Source organism: Cucumis melo, chromosome 4 (assembly GCF_025177605.1).
Source record: "Cucumis melo cultivar AY chromosome 4, USDA_Cmelo_AY_1.0, whole genome shotgun sequence".
Classification (NCBI taxonomy): domain Eukaryota; kingdom Viridiplantae; phylum Streptophyta; class Magnoliopsida; order Cucurbitales; family Cucurbitaceae; genus Cucumis; species Cucumis melo.
The window spans coordinates 14,346,966-14,364,783 of NC_066860.1; the positions used below are offsets into that span (position 1 = coordinate 14,346,966).

The following is a 17,818-nucleotide window of genomic DNA, read 5'->3' on the forward strand; positions in this document are numbered from 1 at the left end:
GTCATAAAATGTAAACAATGACAGTTATTCGCTGTCATAAAATGTAAACAATGACAGTTATCTGATGTCATAAAATATAAACAATGATAGTTATTAACTGTCATCGAAAATAAATAATGACAGTTATACTCTGTCATAAGATATTGAATTCGTGACATTTATTCTATGTCATGAAAAATCACATTTCGTGACAGTTTTGGGGAACTGTCATAAAATACTTTCCATGACTGCAAAAAACTGTCACGAAAGATTTTAATGACAACATTTAACTGTCATCGTAGGTCATTTTTCTACTAGTGAATAAGTGGCCAAAGACAGTTTCCCTAAACATATAAAGTTGTATGGGTGTTAACTTATTTTTTATACTTGACACGATTTTCGATAGATGCGAACAGCGCGTCAATTTTGCAAGAAAGAAGTTGGAACTGCGGATTTTGGTGACAAGAGTCATCTTAAAATAGAATAAACACATTAAAGAAAAAAAATAATTCTTTTGTCCTAAAAATCAGGGCACTCTCGAGCAATCTCAGCCAACAACAACATGAATTGCTAATTGAACTCGAGCAACATTGCAGCGGGATGCAACAATATAAAGGTTTTATGTGCAACCTGTGATGAATCTCGATCCAATCTCAGGCAAAATTGTTTGCGAGATTACCCGATAAAATGCATGTGAAACGAAACAATCTCGAGACTCCTTCAATGAGTCACGAGGCAATTTCATAGACCTCGGTCGAGATTTCTCATCTGCACGAGTCCAAATTGATGAAATTGTCAAGATTCATTGAAGGAAACCACATGCATTAACTTAAAATAATGTTCTACATCCAACTACATCATAACAACAATTATAAAAGTGTCCATCCGCTTCAGATTTCACAGAAAACAATCTATCATAAACTAAAAACTAAACTCTAAACTATGGATGTTCAATGATGACTTCTTCAAATTTTGCAGAGCAAAAATCAGCTAAATTTGTTCAATTTTGCGAGCAAACTCGTTTAGTTCTCCACCGAAATGAGCACAATGTTTAAAGTTTAGTATTTTGTGAGAATAACAGTCAGACTTCCAAGGATATTATGGTCATTTGATAAAACCATTTATTTTCAAATTTAAAGAAAAACACACAATCATGATGCCAAACACGGTCGGGATGGATCGAAAAATTAAGTTGAAAGATTTTTAAAAATTTGTGAAGAATCTCGTTATCATGATTGACCAAGATTGACCGAGAAAAAACAAAATTATAAGTTTTCCATAAGTGTGCTACTTTTGAAATATAAAACTAAAAGTGTGCTACTTTTATCAATTTTCCAAAAAAAAAATTATCAATCCACCACCCTCACAATTCCTTTTGTTTTTCACTTTTTTAAAAGTTTTATTTGTTAACTTTGTTATTGCATCCTTAGTAATTATTTAATATAAATTTTAATATGTTTGTAGTTCTTTTTTATCTACACAAGCAGATTTAATCAAACTTTCTGTTTTTCTATAATTGATTCTGATCAGTATCACCTTTACCTCTTCTTTTTCCTTTTATCTTTCTTTTTTGTTTTTTTTTTCATTTTGTTTTGGTTTTAATTATGTTAATTTGCTTTCCCTAACTTTTTAGGGACCATTTTCTTGATGTCACATTTCTGTATTTTTCTTTAGGACTAAAACACGTCATTATTTTTTTAGGCATGTTATATTTTTTATTATTTTTTAATGTGAATTGTGATGTAGTTCCGTATAAATAAAGTCACATAAGCACACTATAGCGCACGAGAATTCTGGGTCGCCTTACTCATCATTTTGTCCAATGTTGCTTCACAAGTGAAAATGTGTTTTTGCCATCTTAAAACCTAAATAAATCATTTATTAAAACCTTAACAACTAGAAGCACACTTTTCCTCAAAACTGAATTCATATTAGACAAAAATGGAACATTTTAAAATATAACAAAAATGTAGCAAAATTTAATTTCGTTATATTTTGTAAATATTTTCCATAATTTTGCTTTACAATAATTTTTCAAACAAAACTTCCCGTCAGTCCATAATGCTTCTCATTTTGTGCCAACTCTTTTTGCTGCCTTTTCACAGTCCAAATTAAACTGCAACTGTACCCTGTCTTGTGTTCATTAAGCAGGTTTTAAGCTTTTCGACAAAATCTCATAAAAATGCTTTTGCTGTCACGGAAGAATAAGAGAAAAAAATGAGTCAGAAAAATAATGCATCACAAATACTTAGTTTTGAATATGATAAAAGGAAAATAAACCTTTTCTGACACAGATGGAGAAATTTTAGTTAGCCCACGCTCAAAATGGATCATCTTGATTGTACATGAAGCTGATTCAATATTACTGTTGTCTGATGTCAATTTCTCTTCCAAAGCAGCCATTGCAGCTTCATTCATCTGTCACAGATAAAAATCATGAGTTTGACCTTCAATCATTCTCCCTTCAACCTTTACCCAAGTAAAATGCTAAAGACAACCATGATTAATATGTGTATGTTAATTGGGATACTATAAAAATGTGTTAGTAAATAGACTAGTGTTAAAATACAATGAGACAAATAGTCATTGCGGCGATATAATTAATAATATGCAAGGGACGTAGTTAGAGCTATAAAGAGTTATTAATGTAGTATTTGTAAGGTACTAATAACTGGCATTTTAGTAATTGGATAGTAAGTTGGATAGGGCTTTCTTGTTATAAATAGTAGAAGAGGGAGGAAGAATTTTATAGCAAGAATTCCTTGTAAGAGAATTTGGGAGAGTCTAGCCCTCTTTAAAGGCTAGGAGTTACTTTGTTACTTCTTCTAGTTCTTGTGGTATTCTTATTCTAGCATATATTTCATATATGATTGTAATATATTTGATTGTTCTTTAACTGTTCTTGAGTTCATTAGTCTTTGCTCTCGAGATAATTCTTGTTAGGTGGAATCCTAACAATTTCTTTTAATGAAAAACCACACTTGCATCGAGAAAAAGGGGACTGACTAAGTAAAATCTTTCCTATAGAATAATTACAAAAGCTTTTCAAAATCGAAGTCCAAAGAGATACATGAAATCTAACCAAAGACCAAATCTCACTATGCGTCCTCTCCCTATCCCTATCCCAAAACACACAATCGTTCCCTCCCCAAGTGTGCCACACAACTCCACACACCTCGACAAGCCAAAGAAAACCCCCTTTTATCTCTGAAGGGTGGATGGAGGAGTAACTCCTCGAATAACTCTAACACTCTGCAAACCAGTAAAGCCAACACCAAACTCCTAAAGGAAACAACTCCACATAGCACGAGAAAACTGGCAGTCCCAAAAGAGGTGATCAAGATCTTCCTCCGCCTTCCTACAAAGCAAGTAACAAAAAGGCCCAACAAGCGAAGTCCTCTTCCTAACAAACCTATCAACGGTATTAACCCGACCAAGCAAGACTTGCCAAATCAAGACCTAACTTTCTTGGGAACCTTAGTCCAGGGGGTGGAGGATCCAACAACAGGCTAAACAAAGATTTAATAGGATTAGGGTTCCAGACACAAACATCCCTTCTCCCCTCTCTAAAACAACCCTCAAGCAAGAAAAGAAGAGAGGTCACCTCCATCATTTCCCTATTTGTCATTACGACGGAACCCAAAAGAAAAGGACACGGAGTTCTTAGACCAATGGAATCCAAACAAATTGGCATTAGAGCCAAAACAATCTTGTAGCAAACAAGAGCTATGGCCCAGAAACAACTTAAGGAACAAATAGAGACCAACGAGAAGGCAATTTTGGGGTTGAAGGAAATGATATTGGATCTCTGCGAAGGTATTGAAAATGTTACGGAAGAAGTGCAAGAGAGTACTTTGAGCCGTCAGATTGAAGAGTCGGGAATTTCATAGGGTACTTGGATGGAACTTAAGAGAAAGAGGAAGAATCTGAAAAAGGGTTTGAAAAACAAGAGACACTTGAGACAGGAATTGAATATGAAATTTGTGGTGAGCTTCCATTGGAGAGTTCATTTGCGGAAGGAGCCTTCTAAACGTCAAAAAGCATGGAGGAAGAAGGGATGGGTTTTGTTCCAACAAGCTTCGTTGAGAGGAAATCTACACTAGAGATAGACAAAGTAGAAGGAGAATCCAACGGAACCCTTGGAAACAACAAGGAGATTTCGTTGATGAAAATAAAAGAGAAGAAAGGGGATGATAGCGGGCTCACAACATAGGAGAACAAGAAAATGAATGTTGACTTGAAGAGGGAGAAATCAAAGAAGAGGAGAAACCTGATCAGTTTTGTTCATCATCCACGACGAAGGATGAGATGGTCAGAGACAAGACCTTGTTGGACGTGGAAACACAACTCGAAGGGGGGAGAAGCATTCGAGAGGAGACAAATATTACCATTGAAAGGGCAAAGTGGCAGTCGAACGAAAAACAATGGAAGGGATTACCAGCATACATTAGGGGTGGAGGAAACTGAATAATGGTGGAAAGTTTATCGCGATATGGAGAATCGACTTTCGCAAACTACATAGAATAAGTTTCAGTTGATGAAAAAGGGAAAACAAGACGACAACCGAAAGAGGAAATGGAGGAATGAGAACTTGTCAGCTAAGACATGGTCAGAAAAGCCAAGAGGAGAGCAGGCGCAAAATTGACAAAGATAAGATTTGCTGATGGTCATCAGCAGAACGTAAAAAATGCTAATGATCCAAGTTGCAGAGGATGGTTGGCCACGATGGAGAGAACATGGTTGGCCATGATGGAGAGAACATTGGCGAATGATTGGCTTGGATAGCAAAGTCAAAGATGGGAAGGCAGTGGGAGATTGGGGTTTTTTGTGCTGATAATTACAGAGGGGGGCACTACCATGGACAAAGAAGAAAGAATGGAAAAGGGAAAATTCTTGTGAAGATGAAGAAAAAAATGCAATAAAATTGTTGATTGCCACAATCCAATAATATGACCACCTCTTCATCTTTGATTCTTCCTTTCACTTTAATGGTTCCCGAATTAGAGATGCCTAGGCTACACCTATATTAAGAGAAGTTCCACCATTGCTTCCAAAGATACCAAATGTAAGACTTACTCGAGGGAACAGTATGTACTGGATTAAGCAGATCAGTCACAGGAGTCCAAAAATACAATACTTTTCTACCTTTCAAGAGGATGGTACTCACCACACAACAAAATAACCCACAACCAAGTTATCACAAAACATCACAACAAAATACAGTATATAGCATCTCACACAAACTCAAAAGATTACACAAAAGTCAAACTATTCAGTTGAAGGTGAATTTCCCATTCTACCCTCCTAACATAAGCATGTATGACTAGTAGTCTAACATATTCTCGATATTAGGAGGGTCCAAGTACCTTGAACACTTGGGTTATTTTGTAATTCTGTTATTTTTTATAATTCAATATATTAGGGTGCTACCGTAATCCTACAACATAAATATTGTAAACACAAAAAAGATAGAAACTAACCAAGGCAGCAAGATCGGCTCCACTAAAATTTTCACAAGCCTCCATTTGTCCAATTGCAAGTAGATCTACACTAACATCAATAGGCTTCTTCCTTCCAAGAGCTTTTAAGACAAGCCCACGCTCAGTTGGATTAGGGAGAGGAACGTAAAGAAGTTTTCCAAATCTACCTGGTCGCAGTATCGCAGGATCTATGACCTCAGGCCTACCAAAATAAAATTATTATGAGTATTAAGATCAAAATGAAGCTCAACAAAGCATAAGAATAAAAAAGATATACCTATTTGTAGCACCAATAACAAAGACACCTCGTCGTTGTTCTGCTCCATCCAACTCTATGAGTAGCTAGAAAAATGAAGTGGATTCATTTTAACACAGTGAACCAACGAGTCTAAAAAAACAAGGACAGAAAAGGAAAACTCAAGAAGAAGAAGAAAGACCCTAAGCACAAGAAAATTGTAAACAATTTCTTGCATGGCACTTCAACAAACCTGGTTCAATAATCGCTCCACTACCCATCCCCCTTCTTTACCACGTTTTGTTGTTAAGGCATCCACCTATAAACAATTGAAAACAAACCAAAAATATATTAAAAATGTAATCATATATACGTTTAGATCTTTCTTCTGTCAATCAACATACATCCATAACCATTCTAGAGAAAAGGGAAGGTTTAGGTGATCATCCATTTTAGAGCTCTTTTTTGGGGTAGCCATAGTAAATTTCGTTGTAACTATGATTTTTTGTTTATCAATGTGGATTGAAAAAAATTTATGATCCCCTGCGTTCCTATTTTGGACTTGATTCTTTGCAATTGACAAAATCCCTTTGTTTGCTTTCTTCAAAAAGAAAAGAATACTTGCAAAAGAAGTTTGAAATAGAGAACAGAGACGTTATTAGATACAACTTAAAAGTAAATATTTTGATAGCATAAAGTTTAGAACCTTCTTAAAATGTTGGGTTTTGTTCGGCTTCATGGGTAAACTAAATATATACTGATGTAGTCACTACCTAAGATATATACTATTCCTTGTATAAAACCCTATGTCATAAATACAGAAATGATTATCAACAATAATAACTAGCAAATAGTAATGCATGAGTCACATACTTCATCAAAAAATAGAATGCATGGTGAGCACGCCCTTGCCCGACTAAATAGTGTCCGTACAGCAAGTTCACTTTCTCCAACATATTTATTTAGTAACTCGGGCCCCTGTGCAAGAAATGGTTAAAATGTGTGTGTGTGTGTGTAAAGGTAATAAGATAATCCAAACTATGTTATAAGATAAACAACTGCTTTAAGTTTTAAGTCATTTCAATACCAAACCTTAATGTGAATGAAATTAGCTCCAGCCTCATTTGCAACGGCCTTAGCAATTAGTGTTTTACCACATCCTGGAGGACCATATAACAAAAATCCAGTCTCTAGATCTACACCAAAGCCCTAGAACAATTAAGAGTAATTGAATTCGGGTTAAAAAATTTGACAAAATGCTGTAAGAACAAGCAAACCACCAGAAATTCTAAACCATGTTGAAAAGAGGCATAAAAAAACTATATTTTATAGACAAAAATTAAGGGTACATTTGGATAATGTTTGGCAACCAGAAATTTGAAATAACAGGTTCCATGAAAAACATAGTTGCATTTCATGTTTTCAATGTCTCATTTGTGTTTGGTAGCAGATTAGAAACTGATTTCCAATTTAAACAATCGACTAGAAGATGTTTGATAATATAAAATTACGAATCATTATTAATCCACCTTCCTCGTTGATTTAAACTAGAAGGTGATCTTTTTTTGTAAGATAGTAGGGGGAGGGACTACTTGTCCCTTGGCCCGTTAGGCTGTTCTTGATCTCTTGGAATAGAAGGTTTTTTGTTCCTTATCACATATATACACACACAAACACAGTTATAAACCATAAAAACGGTTCTAATTACCAACTAAATATAAGATTAAAACTCAACTAATATTAATTCATTTGGGGACATGTTTTATGGTAAATGTTAAATGTTTTTAATAATTATTATCATACAATGTCATATAATTAATAATATGATATATTAGAAATATTTAAATTGAACAATTACACGAGCTTACAACATAAAACGATATGTTTATCAAAGTTTTTTTTTGCTATTTCAATGTAGTGCAGACTGCATTTCAAAATTTGAATACAACGTAAATGATGTATTCAGAATTTCAACTATTTCAATCACACAATCCAAAACAAATGTTCACTGAGTCTGTTTGATTTTGTGAATCTTAAAACCCTAGAGCAGAATTCAAATTCCATACCAATCAAAACCTAAGATTTTATTGATGAAATGAAATTTACAAAACTAAGGACCATTAAGCTTGAAAAACCAAAACTGAAGAATAATTTTTCTTCTGTAATTTGATTTGATCTTGGAGAACCTAAAGTCCTAAACCAAAGCATTTCAATAGAATTATTCTCTAATTCTAGTATCCAAGCGAATTTTTTTAAATAAGGAACCAAAATTTTATCAACAAACAAGGAAGGATAATTTGATTGACCGTTAGGAACACAATTATACAATTACAAAAAGACAATTATACAATTACAAAAAGAGCAAGTGGGAATGAGGAACAAAAGTAATTATTTTCTGAATGTACAGAAAAATCAAAAATAAATACCTCATAATCCTCTGGATACTTTACACGTCTAACTACATAGCGATCAAACTCTGCTCTTAGTTGTTCTAAGCCACCAACATCCTCCCACTTTACACTCGGAATTGCAGAAAACCCTTCTCTTCTCAATGATGGTTGTACCATTTGAATTGCTTCCTGTAGAATATCAAAGAATAGAAGATAATGACAAATCTAGTCAATATCATTCATATGAAAAATAAATCAAGAACTTACATGAAATAAGCATCATTGAAAAAATATATAATAATAATAATAATAATAATAATAATAATAATAATTATTATTATTATTATTATTATTATTATTATTATGATTATTATTATTATTATTATTATTATTAAACTAAAGAAATAAAAAGAAACTACTGGAGACTGTCAATGAGGAAAAATAAAGAATACAAGGGAATTTTTTTCAAAAAAAAAGTCAAACCAAAAAAGGCAACATTCTAGGAACCAGGGGTCCAAGCAAAAAATAAGACCTAGCAAATAATTATTAATAATATTCACGTCCAAAAAGAGAAATTAAATCGCGCAAGGGTCCAAAACATCACCAAAAAAAACATATATATTTGCTCACCTCAAAGTCAGTCATGGTTATCGCTAATTTTTCCATCTCTTCGGGCAACCAAGGTTGCCTCCACCAGTCTTCTATATGTTCATTATCAGCAAAATCAGTAGATAACTCGCATTTTCTTTGATCAATTATTCTCTTCATGGCAAGATTACCAGCCTTATTAGCCAATGCTGTTAAATCAGCTCCAACAAACCCTGCAGTTGCCCTAGCTATTTTCAAAAGATCAAACGAACCTTCAAGTCTCAAGTTGCTGGTAAGAACAGTGAGAATTTCAGCCCTTGCATTTTCATCTGGAACACCTAATACAATCTCACGATCAAAACGACCAGGCCTCCTTAATGCAGGATCAACAGCATCAGGCCTATTGGTAGCACCAATTACAAGAACATAGCCTGGTCTAACATCGGAGTTATCATTCTTCGAACTTGCATCCTTAGAATCTACAAGCTTGTGGAACCCATCCATGCAAGTCATTAATTGTGTTACAATCCGTCTCTCCATTTCTCTTTGTAGATTTTCTCTCTTTGATGCAATTGCATCAATCTCATCAATAAAAACAATCGATGGTGCAGTCCTATAGGCTTTGGAAAAGAGCTCTCTAATATTTTCTTCGGACGCACCTAAAAGTTTCAGAAATAAAAATAAAAGATAAATAAAGAATACAATTACTTTTAATAATCAGGCATAGAAAATAATATATTCAGCATTAAAAAAACGTCTGAGCAAAGAAAAATGTTCAAGCAGCATTGAAAGTTGAACTTGAAAACAGTAGTAAATTGTCCAAAGTTGCTATGATTGAAGTTTTAGAGAGAACTTTTCATCAACTTAATAAACCCATTATATTTGTATATATATTACAAATAAATACCACAAATTCAAAATTGCAAGTTTAACCGTTTGAGTATCACTAAGAAAAATATATCTAGTTTTGGATTGGAACTATCAAAAAATGAAGATTAAACAATATAGAATACCAATTTCATTAGAGCTGCAGAGTTACTAACAATTCACCAACTATACTATTGATAATAATACTCAAAAGGATGCATCCCAAACTTTGTTTTCCAAAATGAAACGCTTAACCCAATAACATGACATATTGCAAGCATATATACACTATCTCATAACCAAAGTTCTAAGTCTCTACATGAATTTAACCACATAGTTTCACCATTCAAACACATAATTTCTACTATTTGTGCAAGATGAAAACGTACCTGATACACCCGACACGATTTCTGTAGCAGAAATCTTATAAAAAGGCACCCTAGTTTCATTGGCAATGGCATGTGCCAATTTAGTCTTCCCACAACCAGGGGGTCCATGAAGCAAAATTCCAGCCATCGGCCGAACCCCCAACCACAATGGGAGCTGAGGATGGTAAAGTGGTACAATCACCTCCATCTTTAATTCGTCTAGCACGCTTTTCATCCCTCCCAAATCCTTAAACCAAGGCCCTTCTATTTCTTCCCCATTAAGAGAACTCTGCTTTTCTTTCCTCAATATCTCCTTGTTTGCATTCCCTTCATTCCCCATAATAATTTTTTCAGCAACCTTATCATCTATAGCAACTTCCAACTCCATACTCTTCTCCAAATGCTCATTCTTCAATTTCTTTGACTCCGCATAAGATGTTCGAAGCATCGACTTCATTAAATCGAACTTTGGCTCAACTTTTTCCCCATATATAGCATCCTCGGACGTTGACACCGCTCCATCGCCACTATTACCAAAATCTGACGAAGAAGATGAAGATAAAGACGAAGAGGAACCATCCTGATTGTTGTGCTGTATCCTCTTGAGGTGCATATTCTCCGTATTCTGCAACCTCTGTTCACCTAAATCGCCTCTCTTAGCGCGCTTCTTTCCAATGGTACTGCAATCGGCATCCTCGTTTTTAGAATCTTGTAGTTGGCGCTTGATTTTGTTGGGCGAAGAGGGAATGGATTTAGGGGTTTTGTTGAGGGTTTGTTGGACAATTGAAGTGAAGGGTGATTTCTTGAGGGCTCGGTAGTCCCTGTAAGTGGACTGGAGATGATCGACGATGTCGTCGACGGTGGAACATTTGTGACGACAAGACTTAATCCGCTGAAGAAGGAGCCCACGGTTTACAACGGACGGCGATTTGCCACCGGCCATCTCCGCCACGTCGCTTAGACGAAGAGGAATCTGATGTAATTTTTTGAAGCAAAACGAAAAGAAGAATTAGAAGAAGGAAGGTGATGGAATCCGAGTCTTTCCCCTAAATCGTCTTCTCTTCAGCCGATCCAACCGGGTGCTCTCGACCCAGACCCATCTGCCATTTCTTTTCTTTTTAGTTTACCAAGTACGTTTACCATTTGTATTTTGGTTGATCATATTAAAATTGATGTCAAATTGTTTTAAATGTCTTTTTAACTACATTGTATTTGTGAGATTATTTTGTTAGGTAGATTTTTCTTAGGTAAATATCAAGTTCAAATTTTGAAAGTTTCGGAATTTTTAATAAGCAATAGAATTTTATTCACGGTCAAAGTTTCGAATGCAAGACTATTTGTGTTTTGATTGATTCTATTAAAAATTGATATCAAAGTTCAAAATTTGTTATGAAAAAGAAAAACGATTTTCCTACCCAAATCTAAACGATCAAATAACCAACGTAACCAAATTAAATTGATAGAATTAAAAAAATAATTGACCAAATCTAAACGATTGTGTACCAACAATAGTCAAATCTAAACGATCCTATACCAACCAAATATATTACGTGCACATTTTGTACCAAATATATTAGGCACGTTGTTGACGGGGTGGGTTTTTTCGTTTTCGAAATTGTTCTATACAGTGTTGTTCACACAAGATTTCTGAAGAAATTTGATTCGTGGAGTTGATGTTGTGTTCGACTTCAGGAGTTGAAGAGGCATTTTATACCTTCGACTTCAGAAGTTGAGGAGACTTTTATCTCTTGGGAGAAGGCCGGGAGAATTCTCTACCTTCTAGAGTCAAATATTTCCAACCCTTGCAAATGAAGATAACTCCTCTATTTATAAAGTTCCTGGTGCGCTTTTATAGACTTGGGTTGGTCTCCATGCACTCAATCACATGGATTTGGTCATATTAATTTTAGACTAAATTAACCTTATTTTTGGGCTCAATTGAATTTTAGTTCAAATAAATAATATTTAATTGAACCAAAATAATTAATTTCATCCAATTGCAATAACAAAGACACGTGACATTGTTAGAATTGTCCAATTTGCCTCTAAATTTAATTTGGGACACATACCAATTTTTAGTTAATCTCAAATACAATTATTTTAGTAAATGATGTGACAATTTGTGATTTGTTCCAAAATATCTTATTCAAGAAGTGTAAATATTTTGTCGTTTTGTTCTATTTGTAAAAAGACCCCTAATAATAATAATAATAATAATTTTGTTATTTTTCTAATTTTAAATCTTTTTTGTTACTTTAAAAATTAATATGAAGCATTTGCAAAAATAGCAAAAAAAATTGTAAAAGTAGTAGATTTAAAAGCGGATAACCCTTTGCTAACTCTCCAATAGTCGTCTGATAGTCATCTGATATCATTAATTATTTGTCCTATTTGTCATATTCACAATATGCAAAAAAGATGTGCTATTAGCTGTTTTTTTCTAAAAAAAATTGTCATTTGATGCAATTCCTCAATAAAAATTTAAAATTTGCTACTTTTCTTGTTGCAGCCTATGAATTAGGTAAGTTTGTGGCCCAAATGTAGTGGGTTATTATAGCTCACTCCACTCCTAGGTAATCCTTGGCCAAACAGACACTAATAGTGTTAAGAGTTAAAGATAGATAGAGTACCCATAATTGAGACATGTACCCATCGCTCTTCATCCACATGCATCTCAAATCACGCTTTAAGCTTCCTTTCTTTCTCTCTCTACATTCAACTTTTGCATCTTTCACCAACTACATCAGAATATTTATTCTCAGCCATCATTTATCAATAAACATTGAATGATAACAATAGGACAAGAAAATTCACTATCAGACATTAATTCTCATTTTATACTCTTCACTGAAAAATTCTTCTCTAATGGAACTCTCTCAAAATATTTGAAGGTGAAAGTTCGATTTCTCTATCGCTTTCATAATATTTGCTCAGATCCATCTTAAAAAATAAACGATTAGACTGTAAGTGCTAACAATTGTTTTTATTATTATTATTATTATTATTATCATTTCTTTCCATGATTATTTATGCAATCATACATGATCGTGCATTATAGCCCAAATGATCCATTAGTTATTTATACAAGATTGTGTAACAAAGACTTGTTTAGTTCTTCATACACAATCACGTGACAAAAACTAAATGATCGTTTATATTTTCATACAAAATCCAAACGATTACTTATATAATGTTAAACAATCGTATAAGAAGATGTGAAAGATTGTTTAGTCTTTACTTTAGTATGAATTACTCTTGATTAGAAGTGATCAACAGTCGGTCGAAGTCGCTTTTCTTGACAAACTAACTCTGACCAACCACAAGTCAAGGATGGAAATGACAAAACTGTTCCCAATCGACATTCGCAACAAAATTGGCTGATCGAGTTCGATCGATCGATTTTCTCGATTTTCCATTTTCCTTTTCTATTTTTTATTTTATTTATTTCCTTTTTGTTCCTCTCGCTTTTTGCCTTTTGCAAAAAAAAAAAAAAACAAAAAAACCTTATCTTCTCTTATTGGTGCCCCTCTCTATTTAACGATTTTTCCCGAAATGAAGATTTTTCAGTATTTTTTAAAAAAGTAACTAAAAGTATGAGTAAACCAAAAATATTTAATTGCTATACATAATTGCTAACTCGCTAGATTTTGTTAAAAATTACTATTGTAAATTTGTAATACAATTTAAGTTGAATGCAAGAAATTAAATTTTATGATTTAACTTTTAACTTTAAGTAAGGGTAACCTAACTTTTAATATTTTCTTGTCCTAAACGACCTTCTATTTTTTCTTTTGATTGCATATAAGAAAACACAGCTAGTATAACTATTAAGAGTGCCTTCTTCAATCTCATTGCATTTTGTATTATCAAACATTCAGGGAGCGTTTGGGGTTAGGGTTACTACTGTGGGCTTAGGTTAGCTCAACCCTAACCCCTGTTTGGGCCCAAGATTAACGAAACCCGTGGTTTCCTTAACACGATTTCATTCTCCCCTCAATTCATTGAAACTTCCTCCGCCTTTTCGTCTTTAACCCGTTTACGTCTTCCCCCTTAATCCGTGTTGATGCGAAATCGATTTCCCCTTCATTCTGTGTTCTCTCTCATCAAATCCCCTAAATTCTCCCTCTTTCGTTGTGTGTTCTCCCTCAAGAAATCGATTTATCGTTGTTTCGTTGTGTGTTCTCCCTCAATCCATCTTCATGCAAAATCGATTTGTGTTCTTTCGTTGTTTGTTCTCCCTTATCAAGTCCATTTCCATGAAATTCGTCTAACGAACCTGTGTTCTCCCTCATCAAACATGTTTTTTTTACTTCTTATTTCATTCTCTGTTATTCCTCAATCCGTCTTCATGCAAATAGATTTTTCGTTGTGTTTCACCGATTGGGGAAGATTTCGTGTAGTCGAATCTCTATCTACATCTATCTCATCCGTCTCTCTCACTCTCGAAAGGTTGTGTCGTGTTTGTTGAAGTCGACCCTTCCACGGTGTTGGCTCCAAACACGAAAACCTTTTGGAATGTAGGGTTTTGCCTCCAAACACGTTTTGTTGAAGGCGATCCTAAAAGAAAATCCTTGTCGCTTGAGGTTCCATTGTTGCGACTGGGTGTTTCACTTGCCTTTGCGTCATTCCTTCACTGATAAGACTGAAACTTTCACACCACCGTTGTCTGCCAATGGTTGTCGATCGAGCTTGGTAGGGAGGTATTAGACTCTTTTAAATCCAATTTTAAAGTTGATGATGAGTTTCATAATTTATACAAACTGATTTTGTTACACTTTTTGTTTTCCATATATTTATATAGCCCGATTTGTTGATTCTATTCTGCTTTAATTTGTCTATGCTGATGTATATGTTGGGATTGCATTCTGTCTTGCTGGTTTAGTTTTTTTGTTAAAAAATGTATGTTGGCCTTCCATTTTGTGTTATTCGTTTACTTTGTTTCAGTTACGTTTTTTGGTTTAGTTTGGTTTACGTTGTTGCTTGTTGTTACCCAAGCATGGTAGAGTACTTCTGTTTCATTACTCTTTTTAAGAAATACAGCCTATACTAAATTATTTTTGTCTTCATTTCTGTTTTGTCCCTTCAATTGTTTGACTTATCTTTTCATGTGTACTTGGCTGCAGAATAACTTCCAATATCTACTTTTGACTGTTGTTTGACTTATCTTTTAGCCTGCTTTTCTAGAGATTCCCTGCCTTTTCTTGGTTGAGTCATTTATTTGCATATTTACTCCTCATATCCTCTATATAAACCTCCTTTTGTGCTTATGATTTACTAATTCCATAAGATTCAATATATGGGCACAGCAACGAACATACATAAATTTCTCACCAAACAATAATCCGTTATTGAATCTCTTTAAAAGATATGCAATCACAGTTTCATTCGAACTTGCATTATTAACTATCAAAGTTATTACCCTCTTAATACCTTAATCCTTTAATTCTTTTCAATGATTTTACCTATAGTATCGCATTTATGATTCTTAATCGGACAAAAACTAAGTATTTTCATATGTAATTTTCAATCAGAATCTATGAAATGGGCAGTTAGGACCATGTAATTTATATTTTGTCCTGATTTCTAGCAATCAATGGTGAGAGAAATTCTATACTTATTTTTTACAAACACGTCTTTCAAACAATTCTTCTCATTAACATACAACTTAAGCACATCTCTAGCCACAGTAAACTGAGACAGAATAACAAATCTAGGTTGATTTGCACATGTTAATCTATCCATAAATTTCTTAAGTCCCTTACCCTCCACAAATTTAAACAAAAATTCATCTACTATTATCATTTCAACCAAAGCTTCCTGATAATCCTCTAAACTAAATGACTCACATACAAGTTGTGAAGAATTACCCCTAATATTGTCTTTAGATTTGAAGGCTAATGTCATTTGGGTTGGATCTTTTTGTTTGGTAAGAGTACTTTTTGCAATTTTTCAAATTATTCTTCATTGTTTCAGTACCATTACGTTTAGAATGACATGTATAGACAACTTCATAGTATTTACATTTAGTGTAAGGGTCTTTAGCATCACCTTTAAGCCTCTCAAAGTGATCTCAAACCATGGATTGTTTTGACATTTTTTCTTCTTTACGGGGGATTTAGAACATCTTTTGTCCCATCTAAATCAACATCAATGGTTATACTTTTGTTGTATTGGCATTTGTATCTTCATTTTGTACAATTTTTGAAGTTTCACTTCCATCAAACTTCATATTTGTTGAATCCATTTAACTATGTAAGAATCCTACAAAGCAATGGCCAATGAAGGTCTATTTACTACTCTACTCAATCTATTTTCACAATTAAAAATCAAAATTTTCAAGGTCGATTCAAGAAGGAGAAGCTATGGATTTTATGTGAAGGATTGAATCTCAACTCTCTTCTCTCTGTAATGGCCCACTTCGGATCTTCAATTCTGAAAAAAATTTCATTATGAAAAATCTCATTAATTTTAATTTAATTTAATGAAATCCCGATCACAAATTACTATTCATTTACATTTTTATTAATTTACATGATATTGAAGACATAAAACATTAATATTTAATCATGGGGTGTATGTATTTATGCTAGAGAATAAGTACCTAAAAATGCCAAATGTCATAAATGGAAAGGAATAGGGATAGTTGAGGCCAAGAGATGTCTTCGGTTGGAGAACTGAACGATGCCAATCATCGGCTGCCAGATGGAAGTGGAACGATGCCGGTTGGAGAAGTGAATGACATCAAAGGAAGAGGGGTTGTCCAAATCTGAATGCCACTTCGACGGTGGCTAAATGCTAGACATCTGATGGAGATCGTGAAATTGAATGAGGCCCGATACCAAATGAGTTGGAAATGGGAATGAGAGAAGAGATGTGACTGGACTCCAAGAGTTTTAAAACTAAAAAATCGTAAAATTACTTATATATATATATATATATATATATTAATAAACATAAATAAACGAAAATAATGTAGAAGTCGGGCGGTCGGTCAGGTTCCGTTTGTTTTATTCCTTTCGATCAATATTTAATCGGTTTTATATTTATAAAAATCGATACTGGCCAATGCTACACCTTCCTCTAACCAACCAACTTTGGTTCTGTCGTGTCGATTTTTTGACCTACCATGTTACCCCTACTCTTGATCATTCAATATTATGTTCAAAGATTGTACAATTTAATGGACATGCTCCGAATATTTGTATAATTTGGTGGAAAATGAGATCGGTCCTTCCAAAAATTTGTGGGTCAGACGAAAGAATTGAAAGTTAGGAATAGTATTACCTATTCTGAACTTGTGAGTTATTTGCATCAAAGACTAAAAATTTAATTTGGATATGTTCGATATATATATCAAGTGCTGCTATGAGTTGAATGTTCCAAACCCTCAAATCCATATAACTAATGATGAAGATCTCAATTTTTTTAAAAGGCAGCGAAACATCTAGAATGTTGTTATACATATTAATGATAGCTAAATGAATTGATATGGTTGATACAAATTATAGGTATGAGGAGTACAATCAAACGTCACATGGTACTCCCTATATACGGATGGTCCCAACCATTTTGTCTATGTCTCCATTGTACAATGACAATGTGTCGTGTGACTTGGATGACGATAGGAATGCATCTTGGCATCACAATGCACATCATGCTTTCAGCTCACAGTGTGATGGACATGAATATGGTTGGTCACACATAGCTCCACCTGTTCAAAACCCACCGATTGTGATGCCAACAATGTTATTCAACTTTTTACCATTTTGTTTGTCTTGACTAATTTTTGACCTCCCGAGCATGAATCCACATTCATTTTCTCAAAATTCAAATTATATTTGAATATATTATAGATCAAAGTTTGACTCTTTAAAGTCGAAAGTCAAGCCTTTGACTTTTACAACTTTGACA

At 33.9% G+C, this 17,818-nt stretch overlaps 1 protein-coding gene across 1 annotated transcript; it reads right to left on the reverse strand.

The window, feature by feature from the left end:
* Positions 1-1,936: 1,936 nt before the first annotated feature.
* Positions 1,937-11,054, reverse strand: LOC103489883 (cell division control protein 48 homolog C-like). The gene is made up of 10 exons (XM_008449214.3): positions 9,929-11,054; positions 8,715-9,331; positions 8,121-8,273; positions 6,787-6,903; positions 6,568-6,672; positions 5,948-6,013; positions 5,737-5,801; positions 5,460-5,661; positions 2,260-2,397; positions 1,937-2,170 (listed from the first exon to the last, which is right to left on the reverse strand). The coding sequence occupies exons 1-10, from the start codon at positions 10,848-10,850 to the stop codon at positions 2,123-2,125; spliced, it is 2,433 nt and encodes an 810-aa protein (XP_008447436.2). The 5' UTR covers positions 10,851-11,054; the 3' UTR covers positions 1,937-2,122.
* Between the last annotated feature and the right edge of the window lie 6,764 nt (positions 11,055-17,818).

Bases quoted from the DNA above. Each gene is read 5' to 3' on its own strand.
- LOC103489883 (XM_008449214.3), bottom strand. From the start codon at position 10,850: ATGGCCGGTGGCAAATCGCCGTCCGTTGTAAACCGTGGGCTCCTTCTT. The intron at 8,274-8,714 runs GTGAGCAAATAT...GATATTCTACAG, and splicing joins TAACCATGACTGACTTTGAG to GAAGCAATTCAAATGGTACA. The intron at 2,171-2,259 runs GTTTATTTTCCT...CTTCCGTGACAG, and splicing joins CTCCATCTGTGTCAGAAAAG to CAAAAGCATTTTTATGAGAT.